Source organism: Microchirus variegatus, assembly GCF_963457635.1.
Source record: "Microchirus variegatus genome assembly, chromosome: 9".
NCBI lineage: Eukaryota > Metazoa > Chordata > Actinopteri > Pleuronectiformes > Soleidae > Microchirus > Microchirus variegatus.
The window spans coordinates 28934824-28947195 of NC_139810.1; the positions used below are offsets into that span (position 1 = coordinate 28934824).

The following is a 12372-nucleotide window of genomic DNA, read 5'->3' on the forward strand; positions in this document are numbered from 1 at the left end:
AAAACTACTAAAAATATCTACGGCGACGACTGCGAATGTGAAGGTAATGAGTGTAACACAGTGTGTGTTTGTGGGGTCCCACAGATTGTTGTTGACAAGTGGGAAAAAAAACACACGACTTCACCACAAAGTCAAAATATACGAGAGTGACATTTTAAACACATCAGCCGAGAGTTTAGCTGCAAAAAGGCACAAAGTATGTATATGACGTCACACGGTGGCACAATACAGTTAGATATCAAAGTGACTGAGAGAGGAGGAACACGTGGGCTATAGCTGCATAAAAAAAACAAGTCAAGGTCTCGCAGTGTGTGAGATGGTACGGCTTCCCGTTTACAACTTAAAGGGGCTTAAACGTTATAGTTTTTCCATAACGATACGTGGCTGTGACTGTAAGTGCAGCTTCCGCATCCTGAGCTCCAGCTGAAACAGTGACAGAGGAGACTGCAGTGTTTAGGGTTTACTCACAGACACTGATGAGGTAACTAAAGCAAACGCTCCAGTGTTTGCTTCGTCATGTGGAGTCAGTGTCTGTTGACATTAGCAGACTCTGTTCTTATTCAAACTTCAACAAGTCATGCACTAGTTGCTTCGGTCGACCACATCACATCTGTCCCTCATTGCTATTAAATAACTCATCTATGACACAGCACTTCTTCCTCCCCCTCCCTGCCTCTTCTGTCCTACATGGCGCCTCCCGCCCCTCGCTGTCACCTGTTCTGAGCGCTCTGGGCTGGGTGTGAGCCAGGGGCCCGGCAGCACCGCGGCCCCTCGCCTGCCTGCGCCCGTGGCAGCCAGAGAAAGGCCTGAGATGCTGGCGGCAGACACGCTGCCATCAGACTGGCTGCCCCCAGACTCGGACTCATCGTCCGCCAGCTGCTCCACGGACGGCGTGGAGGTGAGGAAGGAGAACAGCTCTCTCTGGGACGCCGCTGGATCTGTCAGATCGATGCCTGGTAGAGGCCTTTCTGTGCGCCCACTCTCAGCGTCATCATCATCATCATCACCATCATCATCTCTGTTGTCACCATTCACCTCTGTGTCTTCATTTTCACCACCATCGTTAACCCATGACCTCTCCTGCTCCTGCTCCTGCTGCAGGTTCCTCTCCTTCCTCAGCTCCCTGTATTCTGTTGCCATGTCCCAGTTCTCCTCTTTCGACGCCTCCCAGTTTTCTTTGGGTCTAGGAAGCTTTTGGTCTGAACTTGGAATGGGTAAATTTACATTTTCTTCACTGCCTTTTCCCTCAAATTTTGCTCTCATCTCCTGCACCTGCTGTTCCTGCTGTTCCTCATCCTCCTGCTGCTCCTGTTCCTGCACATGCTGTTCCTCCTCCTGCTGCTCCTGTTCCTTATGTTCCTCCTCCTCCTCCTGCTGCTGCCGCTGCTCCCGTTCCTCCTCATCGTTACCTTCCAGCCTCTCCTGAACAGACGTTGCCCTCTCTTCTTCCTGAGGCTCCTCGTCAACCTCTGCCGTCCTCTCCCTCTCCTTACTCCTGCTTTTCCTGCCTCTGCTTCTGCTCCTCCTCTCCTTACTCCTGCTTTTCCTGCTTCTGCTCCTCCTCTCCTTACTCCTGCTTTTCCTGCTTCTGCTCCTCCTCTCCCTACTCCTGCTTTTACTGCCTCTGCTCCTGCTCCTCCTCTCCCTCTCCACTGTTCCTTTTTCTGTCTCACTCCCATCATCGCTCCTGACAACATCTCTGGGTAAACTCTGAGATCTCCTCCTCCTCCTCCTCCTCCTGTCGCTGGCCTCCTGGGACGTCTCTCCCAGCTCAGAGACTGGGCTCTGTAAACCCGAGCGCCCCCCTCCGTCCGAGTGTCGCCTTCTCCTCCCTTTTTCTTTCTCGCGTCCGTCTGCAGACCTGCTTCTCCTCTTCTGCTTGGTGCTGCGCCCCCTCTGCCCAGTGGAGTCTACTGCAGCCAAACTCTGCTTCTTGGGGTGATGCAGGACTGAGGGGGAAGTGATTCTGCGCTCATGGCCTGGACGGGACAACAAAAAAAGAGATTTAATGAGCAGAAAACACTGTGGAAATCTCTTGTTAAACAGTTCTGTAATCATTTTTTTTCATTATTTTTGTAAGAGGTACATTGGGTAATCTTATGAAATTGGTGATTTTCTTTCTTCTTTTTTGGACAAAAACCTTACGAGAAACACAGATAATAACTATCAGTGTTATATAATACTGCACTTTGTTCATTCTCTATAATACTTGCATAAATACAGACTGTAAAGGCCAATAAGCACACTACCGTTCAAGTTTGGGGTCACCTATATCATTTTTTGTGGTTTGCCATTAAAAGTCACACTTTCATTCATCAAAAGAGTTGCAAAATGAATAGAAAATATAGTCAAAACATTGACAAGGTTAGAAATAATGATTTTTATTCCAAATAATAATTTTGCCCTTTCGTCAAAGAACCAGCAAAACTGTTTTCAGCTGTGCTAACATCATTGCACAAGGGTTTTCTAATCATCAATAGTCTTCTAACGCGATTAGCAAACACAATGTACCATTAGAACAGTGGAAATGGGCCTCTATACACCTATGTACATATTACATTAAAAACCAGACGTTTGCAGCTAAAATAGTCGTTTACCACATTAACAATGTATAGAATTTTTTTTCCGATTAATTTAATGTTATATTCATTGAATAAAAGTGCTTTTCCTTCAAAAATAAGGACATTTCTAAGTGAGCCCAAACTTTGGAACGGTAGCGTACATTTCTACGTAACATGAAGATCATGCGATCGTGAGGAGGTTTTCACAGACTCGTTTCACTACAAGTGACGACAGCAGCGGTGAAGTGAGCGAGCAGAGGGAATGTAGAGAGAGAGAAAATGGGAGAACTAACAGGAACCATTACCAACCGCGTATTCTCTGTCCGTCCAATGACATAGAAGCAAGGTTCGCCTAGCTTGGAGTTGGTCATACATAGAGACAAACTGGAGAGCTCCACTGAGAGACAAAGAGAGAAGAGAGTGGAGGGGAAAGGAACGTTTGGAGGGGGGAAAAATTCCAAAAGAGGGGAAACCAAGAAAGCTCAAATGGAGGGAGAAATAAAGTGGGTATGTAAAGTAAAAAAAAGGATAAACCAGTAATGTAAGGGAAAAGGAAATAGAAGTACTTTAGTTAGAATTAGTACCACAGAAAAAAGTAGAAAGGACATTCTACACATGGCAAAGACGGCTCCACTGACGACTTTATCAAAATGTTCTCACCATAGTCAGGCACGTAGCCGTTGCCTCTCTTGAGCACCAGGTGGATGCGGTGGCCTCCTCTGCGGATCTGCTCCACAGCCTGACTGTGGGTCATCCCTGCCGTGCTGTCGCCGTTGATCTCCACGAGCTGATCGCTCACCTGCAGTCACAGCCACGCACAGACAACACAGAGGCGTCACGTCACTCAGTGGAAATGGGATTCAGCCATCACTCGTTTCCTTTCTCTGACCCGCTAAGATCACAGTGGTGTAGTGACTGACCGGCACATTAGTCACTTTGATTCACTCAAGACTTGACAGTTTCACAGAAGCTGTGTGTGGCTTTACTAAAAGCTACAGTTAGAATGGAATTATACACTAAATATGGAAGAAATAAAAATGATGAATTACCAAGTGATCTGATTAATCTGAAGTCACTTTGATTAAATCTAATGCAAACGAAGCCATTCATCATTAATTTAGACAAAGTTGCAATTAGGCTATGATTTCACCATCTTTGTTTGGCTTTTTATTGATTTGCCAATTAAAATAAAGACTCTTTATCGATCGTCACGGAGGGAAATTTAGGAGTAACAGACGCGTCCTGGTCGGACAAAAGAAGTGACTTGACTTCCACTCGAGGTGGAAAAACGTTGAAACGACAGTTTTACAGAAGCCGTGTGTAGTTTTACTAAAAGCTACAGTTAGAATGGTATTATACACACACTGGTAATAACACTCCTATGTGGAACAAAATATGGAAGAAATTAAAATGAAAGTAAATGTGGGGAAATTTGGAGTTACAGAAGCTTTGTACAGAATAAACAAGAGGTAAAAGTGATCATAGTGAATAAATAATAGGGCTATAATAACAATTGAGACAAATTTGAGACAATGACATACAAATACGGTCTTATTAATATAGTATGCACACATAGTGAAACATGTACAATAATATAACATAACATACTATACTGTAACATAACATACAACCCAATACTATAATATGATATAACATAACATACTATACTATACTGTACTGTAACATAACATAACTTAATATACTATACTATACTATATTGTAACATAACAACATTTTATACTATAATATACTATAATATAACATAACATGAATAAATATACTATACTATACTGTAACATAACATAACATGATATAACATAATATGTTACATAGTGATAATAGTACCTAGTATGTTGTAAATACATTTCAATATAAGAGCAGTATATGTTCTTGTTTGCTCCCAACTCCCCTGCTGTAATAAGTGAGATAACTAAGTCAAATCTAATCTAATCTAATCTGTATATATTTGTATAAATGCAGCAGACAGCAGACACAAACCTGGATTTTCTGGCTCCGTGAGGCCGGTCCTCCCTCCATCAGCCCCAGGACGTAGAGGCCCATGTTGTACTCGCTGCCTCCTCTGAGGCTAAAGCCGAAACCTGAGGAACCGCGGTCCAGGTCCACGCTGTAATATCTGGAGTCACGCTGGAAAAACAAGGGCAGAGTCAGATAAAATCAGAGAACATATGAACTCAATGAGCTGATGGATATAATGACCTCACCTTTGGACGTGACCGCTGACCCTTTCTGCTCCTGTGACCCAGGTCATTTTCTGCTGTTTCTGAAAGGCTTGAAGTGTCTGGAAGAATTAGGACACTTGGATTAGATCGAGAATTAAAGAGCCAGGGCTGCAGATTACACTGGATCTAGGGTGCGAGTTGGCGCTCACATGTGCTTGGACGGGGGACGATGGTGAGCCTCAGGGTGTTACCCGCTCGCCGCAGTATCTGAGCGAGCTCCCGGTGAGGCAGCTTGACCACCGGGCGTCCCTCTACAGCTTCCAGTCGATCTCCGGGCCGGATCTGCCCGCTTTTAGCGGCCGGGCTGCCTCGACGCACCGTCACGAACCGGTGAGGGAGGAGAGAAACAGCTGAGGAGAGGACGAAAACAAACAGTTACCTAACACGACTACCTTATAAATACTGATACGATTAATATCAGAGAGATTTATCTCACTTATGACTACGCCAGAGTTTCTAAACCTAGCTGTAATTAAGCTTTGGATTGCTTTTGGCAGCGTTTCCATGATAAATGATGTCCCACAAAAGCCTGTCTTTAGACCTGCACCACCACAACCACCACCACCACCACTGTCTCCTTGAAACACTCTCCCCTTCTCCTTCATCTTTATCTCTGCCATCTATCAACCCACATCTCCACCCGCTGACACAACGGGAACTGTTCTTTTTTTCAACGTTAAATGATAATCTGTCTTTGAAAAGAAAAACTGTCCCGAATCTGTCAGATTTCATATGATAACAGACTTCAGAGAGTTGCACACACAGAGTTACTCAGCTCTCTCTCCAGAGATCCCACGAGTGTCTGCATTGACGTGGCCACTGGCATACAAAAATACAAATAAACACAGAGGGATACTCGCTGCCACCACAGAACAACATAGAGAAAAGACACCATGTATACTGTAGCGTCTAGATAAACATGTTACTGTGACGCTGAAGTTGTAAATTATGTAGAGCTGCAACAATTAATCGATTATTAATCAGTTAAACGTCAACTATTTACTGTTTAAAGCTTTTTTTCATGATTAATACAAGATTTCTGATCGTTTTCTTTGCTTCTTTGCTTTGAGAACGTTGTCATTTCCAGGTTCGACAAATACTGACCAAGGATTTTTAACATTTTCAGACATTTTATGGACTAAACGATGAACGGATTAACGGAGAATGAAAATAATCGTTAGTTGCAGCTCTAAAATAACGTGTGTTCTGTGTTGTCTTATGTCATCATAAACTCATTCCTGTCCTCTGGACAAAGCGACTGCTCACAAATAATCTTGTCTTTTAATCCCCTGCACCAAATAATAATAAAAAAAAGCTTTTTAAACAGTTTTTAGTGAGACAATTTGTCCCCGTCTGCTGATTCTTCATAATCTAGCATCTCTCTCTGCTCCTGTATCTTACTAAACTCTCTATTACTCGACTCGTGACCCCCACTTTAAGGCTATGCTGTGCTTTGCTGACAGCTGGGGCCTCTAGAGGCTGATGTCAACCTTTTTTTTTAAAGACTCATTCAGCGTTTTTTTTTTTTTTTAAGTAGAAAATATATTGTTAACAGAAGAAAAAACTGTGTCATATGAGCCCAGAGACACAATCTGTCTGGGCCTAATCTGGGTGACCCAGGCAGAAATGGCAATCAGGTCAAATTTAAAGCAAAAGGCAGCTTTGCAAATAGTCTTCTTATCGTGCATTAAAACATCAGCCGAGCATCAAGAGTCGCTTTAAAACACACAAGTGCACATGCAAACACACAGACACACAGTGACACACACACACACAGGCAAAGGGATTGGGACAGATGTGGTCATCCTGCACACACACACACAGATTTAAGCTACACAGATGCATCCAAATGGACTGATTTATGCCTTTTTCTCTGGCTCTAGGTGCACTCCAGTCTACAGTAATCCCACTGCAGTACGGGCAGCAGACTCTGACACCCCCCCCCCCCCCCCACCATCACCACATCCCCTCCATGGGATCGTAAAAATCCCGCTCTGCAGCCACAGAAGCACTGGCCGGTGCAGACATTTCCTCCACGCAGCAAAACTGATTAAACTGAGATGTTTTACGACAGCGTGAGCGCAGGTTAGTTGCTGCTCAATAAGGAGTCTAATGCACAGACGTCATCATATCATGCTGCTTTAATCCTAGCTGGATTATAAAAACATATATATATATATATATATATATCTTTTACATGCTCCTTAATCTCTTGTCACTGCAAATATCAGTTTGTAGAACTGTTAAAAAAAAAAAATCACCATTTGTTAATGAGAACATGTGAGCTAACTTTCACACACTGACAAAGTCAACAGGGCAAACTTTACACACACACACACACACACACACACACACACACACACACACACACACACACACACACACACACACACACACACACACACACACAACATACACAAAAGCTGAATGTGAAACACTGCACCAAATCAAATCATCACCCTCCCTCCCTGCATTTTTAAAGGTAAACATACAAACAAGAATACAACAAGGGAGCGTATAATTACGTTTGGACTCCTTGACAGTTTTTAAAGCAGACTGTAGTCTCTCCAGCATGGCTCTCTCTCATTAGCAACGTGCAGAAAAACAAAAAAAAACAAAACAAAAAAAAACAAAACAACAATCCTATTTTCCACGTCCTGAGGACGTTGAGATTCACGTGTGATCGGGTTTTTGCTGTTTCGCTCTGTTGCTCCTCTGCGAGGGAAATGCTCAGACGCTGAGAATGGGAGGTGGGAGTGAGGGAGAGATGGATGGCAAGAGAGAGAGAGAGAGAGCGATGGGGAGAGTTTTAATGTAAAAAAAAAAAAAAAAAAAAGCAGACGGGATGCTTTTACTGCAGAGTAAGAAGGAGAGAGAGAGAGAGAGAGAGAGAGAGAGAGAGAGAGAGAGAGAGTGGGCGGGAGCAGTGCAGGGAGAGAAGAGGAAAAGATGTGTGGAGGCAAAGGGGGATTTCTTTTCTCTGATATGACGGGAGTGAGATGAAGGGGTGAATGAGGACACGGAGGTGTGAGGAGACACACGAGCATCCAACAGCCTTAAGATCACCATAAAATACATAAACGTGTGCTCGCTCAGGCCATAAAGCAAATTGAACCGCATCACACTGGAAGAATGCAGCCAATATATGAGGCACGGCCCGGGAAGCAGGAGAGGCAGTAATACATCAGTGATGTCATGCTGCTGCGCTTAATGCTGATATAGTCAGGATATGGACGCATGTCAGCTCAGAATGGGAAAAAAAGTGGACATGGATGTGATACTTTAAGAAAAGTTCATTCTCAAAGAGACAATACAGCTCAAATGCACCTCAGAAGGGCATAAATAACTTATATATTCACAGTTTTATGAGGTACTGGGGGAGGTTTGTTTTAGCCTTTGGATCAAGCTACACTATCGACGAAACAGCTGGAAGCAGTCGTGAGATCAGTGCACGTCTGGGAGCAGCGCGGACAGCCCTTAGTTCCCTGGAGACCATCTGGAAGGACAGGGCACAGCGGATGTCCACCAAGCTGAGGGTGCGGAAAGCCCTGGTCTGGCCCGTAGTGACATATGGCTGCGAAGCGTGGACACTTCACGCTAAGGACACACAGAAGATCCAAGCCTTCGAGATGAAGTGTTACAGGAAACTACTAAAGGTCAGCTGGACAGAACATTGCATGAACAACTCAGTGCTAGAAGAGCTGGGGATCCAAAGGACACTACTAGACATGGTAAAGAGAAGGAAGCTGCCGTATTTTGGTCACGTCACTCGAGCCCAGAACATCTCAACCCACATCCTGCAAGGGAAGATCTGCGGCACCAGAAACAGAGGGAGGCCACGCAGGAGATGGGTAGATGACATCAGAGACTGGACAGGAAGGTCACTTGCAGACTGTACTCAGAGGGCGAAGGACGGGGAAGGATGGAGGAAGCTCGTGCTAGATGCGACCATGGTCCCCGACCCTCAAGATGAGGATGGGACTAGGTGAAGGTGAAAGCTACACTAGTTATTTCTCCACTCTACCTGAGAATGGCATCAGTGCTGTGATCTAAAATGATATAAGTAAATATAAAAATGTAATGCGTGTACGTATAATATGCAAGAATTGAATGATTAAAGTAAGCCATGTTACGAGAAGAGAATCTGACTCATCCAGTCCCAGAGCCTGGATCAGCTCATCCCTGAGGAGGAGCAGACCATTCATGTAAAAATCCACAGCGGAGAGAAAATGTGTTCTTGTGGGAATGGAAACAAAGGCAAACGCGTGTGTGTGTGTTTGTGTGTGTGTGTGTGTGTGTGTGTGTGTAAAACAAAACATGAGGCAGTGTAAAATCTCAGGAAAACGCATATCTGGGGGATTTTAACCTACAAATCCTCTCCAGTAACACAGGTTAGGGAGCACATAAGTCTCATACTAGCCCTTTATTAGTATATATTTTAAGCACGTGTTAACACCTTAAATAAGAAAAATCTTAATTCATGTCGTAATAGAGGTAGAATAATGTTAATGAAATAAAGAGCTAGTATGCGACTTATATATGTTAGTAAGCACCTAGGGGTGAATATGTGTTCCCTAACCTAAAGTGTTACCATAAGAAGGTAAATTGTACACTCTAAATTGACCATAAGTGTAAGAGAGTGGATGGTCGTTTGTCTCTATGTGTCCCTGTTCCCCAAACTTTCACCCTATGTCAGCTGGGATTGGCACCAGCGCCCCCCTGTGACGCTCATGTGGAGGATAAAGCAGTAGATGGATGAAAACCAAGCAGACCTAAAAGGATCATGGATCATCTACTTTCATTTTCCGGAAAAACAGAGATTACACACTGATATATTTATGCCAAATCCTAAAGTCTAGGATAAAGTCCAGTCACTGACATCATAAAACAACCTGAGGGTTAAGAGTGAACCATGACTCAGCTGTTTTCACGTGGGCCACGTTCACCACTGTGTGACCTGTAATTACCTAATGGTGCATCTGTGCACAAAGGCATCCAAAGGAAACCTTTCCCGTTTCCCCGGGCATGTGACCAAATGCTTCTATTGGCCCAGAAAAACTAAGGCCCCGTTCTTTTACATAAGCAGTTTCATTAAAAAAATAAACTTGATTGACGGCACTCTCTGCACAATATAATAATGAATCACTTGTTGGCTCTCACCTTTGCCATTCTCCACATCCTGAGAGGCGATGACGAAACCAAAGCCCTCGCCCGGTTTCCTCCTGAGCTCCACATCGAACCCTCGCAGTGGCCGGGTCTGCTCTGCAGTCTGTCTCCCCAGACCAGAATCAGGCTCGTCCTCCAGGCCCGTGTTGATCCAGTCTTTGGGCTCCATCGTCAGCGTCACGGGGATCGACTCCAGGAAACTGGTGCTCTGGATCAGCGAGGATCGCGTCGGGGTTGGAGGCGTGCTCGAGGAGGTGCGGGGCACGGGCAGCGTCTCCGGGAGCCTGCTGGAGTCTTCTGAGCCGTCGGGCGGGGGAGGCGGGTGGAGAAGAGGCGGCGGGAGTCTCCGACCAGAGCCGGGCGAGTGATAGATACCTGATGAAGACGACAGGGACAATAAGTGTGAGGTAGATTGAGCCACACTGAGAAAAATCACAGTCTGCAATACACATGAATAATTTACCTCTGTAAACCAGTAAGATGACTTCTCCCAGTTTGGTGTGTTCTTGGAGAACTGTTTGTACCTGTAAGCAAACGCAGTACATTTAGTATAATTTGCTAATACATTAACATTTAAGCATTTAGCAGACGCTTTTATCCAAAGTGAGTTACAAAAGAGTTATAAGCTACACAGAAGAAGTCTTGGAAAGAACTCCTACATAGGAACAGTGGACTGATAGTGAGAGGGTGAGAGTGCAGAAGGTGGATCCAAGTGCAGAAGGAGATTGTGCTGAGGTAGGTGCTAGGACAGAAGGAAGAGCTGGAAGAGCTGGGCTTTCAAGAGTCAAAAGTTTGGACACACGCTGCAGAGTGAAGGCAAAAGGGCCAACAAGTGCTCAGCATCTCTGGGAACTCCTTCAAGACTGTTGGAAAACCTTTCAGGTGACGACCTCATGAAGCTCATCGAGAGAATGCCAAGAGTTTGCAAAGCAGTAATCGAGGAATTGAGGAATCTCAAATATGAAACATATTTAGAGTTATTTCACACTTTTTTGTTTACTACATAACTCCATATGTGTTCATTCACAGTTTTGATGCCTTCAGTGAGAATCTACAATGTAAAAAGTCATGAAAGACCATTCAAATGAGAAGGTGTGTCCAAACTTTTGCCATTTACTCTCATTTGCAAACACATTCACAGAGCAAATCTGTATAACTACCACATATCTTGCCCAGGGACACTGCCATTTAGCCAGGAATCAACCCCCCACCCTTACAGTTGGTAAACAACCCCCTCTAACACAGCCACTGTGTTATATTTTCAAATAGTCTTCGAGTAATCAGACTCAATTTAACAATACCTCATTCACACTGGTATCCACTCATATGTGCAGCGCTTTTTTGTCTGTTTTCCTCTTAATTACAAAATTGACATATTGTGCTACTGAAAAAGACCTAAAACTAGCAACTGAGAGCATTAACTGCCCAGGAAAATGTTTACTGACTGTTTAACTATTGTAAATCGAGGGAGAAATAGGCTATTTTTCCCTTAGACCTGATTCAAATGAAAAGACTGTGTCCATTTAATTGCAGTCCATTGTCTTAACCTATAGGGATTACATGTAAGATGAATAATAGTATTATTATCATTTTTAAATTCTTGTTTGTTTGATAGAAGAAAGGGATTGTTCAGATTCCATTATTTCTCATTACCTGTGAAAAGCTCAGACTCTGAACATCAGCACCGTTGATTTTTACAATAGCGTCCCCCGGCTGCAGAGAGCTGCACTGCGCCCTGTCCCACACTCGCCTCACGACAGTCATCCTGCCTCCAGAGCCTCCGGCCGTCACGCTGAAGCCGAGGCCTCTGTCTCCGTCGGACTGAGCCAGGACCACTGGCACCAGTTCTCCTCCACTCCTCGCACCGGGAGACGACGCCCTGTGCGGACTGGCAGTGGGGCTGACGCTGTTGCCGTGGAAACCGCCGACGCTGTGGTGGTGGTGGTAGTGGTGGTTGTCAGAGGTGGAGGGAGGTCTGAGGTGGGAGGTCTGCGGTCTGTATAGGTGGGACTGAGAGCCGCGGGGGCCGCCGGGCGAGGACTCTGCTGCTCTTCTGGGCGACTGAGGCAGCGGCAGACGGGATCCGGACAGCGTGCAGGTGGAGAGGTCGCTCTCGGACGACTTAGAGGTGCCGTATCGTACGTGATGTTGGGGCGTTGAGAGGGAGTTGTTGTTGTGATTACGAATCATTGATGCCCTGATGGAGAAGAGGAAGCAGAATTGTAATCATGATAAGTGGACTCTTTGAGTCTGAAGCAGATTCTGATGAGCACGTGTGACAGGTCTGATACACATATAGATAATAAGGCTTGTGAAATCAGGTGCATGGTGCCTTGGTATCAAGGGAGGGAACCTTGAAAGGCACCTAGTTTGTGTCTTATTGTAAGTTCTGGCTGTTTACATTG

General features: G+C 44.8%; 1 protein-coding gene across 1 annotated transcript in view; it reads right to left on the bottom strand.

Moving 5' to 3' along the window:
- Positions 1-639: 639 nt before the first annotated feature.
- The window catches only part of magixb (MAGI family member, X-linked b), a gene marked incomplete at both ends in the record, with an annotated part of 59037 nt that continues 47304 nt past the window's right edge, over positions 640-12372 (bottom strand). Inside the window, 9 exons of the mRNA XM_083895554.1 lie at positions 640-1199; positions 1410-1979; positions 3222-3360; positions 4560-4706; positions 4784-4860; positions 4951-5151; positions 9962-10342; positions 10431-10491; positions 11621-12164. Of these exons, the coding sequence (XP_083751680.1) occupies positions 640-1199; positions 1410-1979; positions 3222-3360; positions 4560-4706; positions 4784-4860; positions 4951-5151; positions 9962-10342; positions 10431-10491; positions 11621-12164 (2680 nt within the window). The remainder of the gene's footprint in view (positions 1200-1409; positions 1980-3221; positions 3361-4559; positions 4707-4783; positions 4861-4950; positions 5152-9961; positions 10343-10430; positions 10492-11620; positions 12165-12372) is intronic.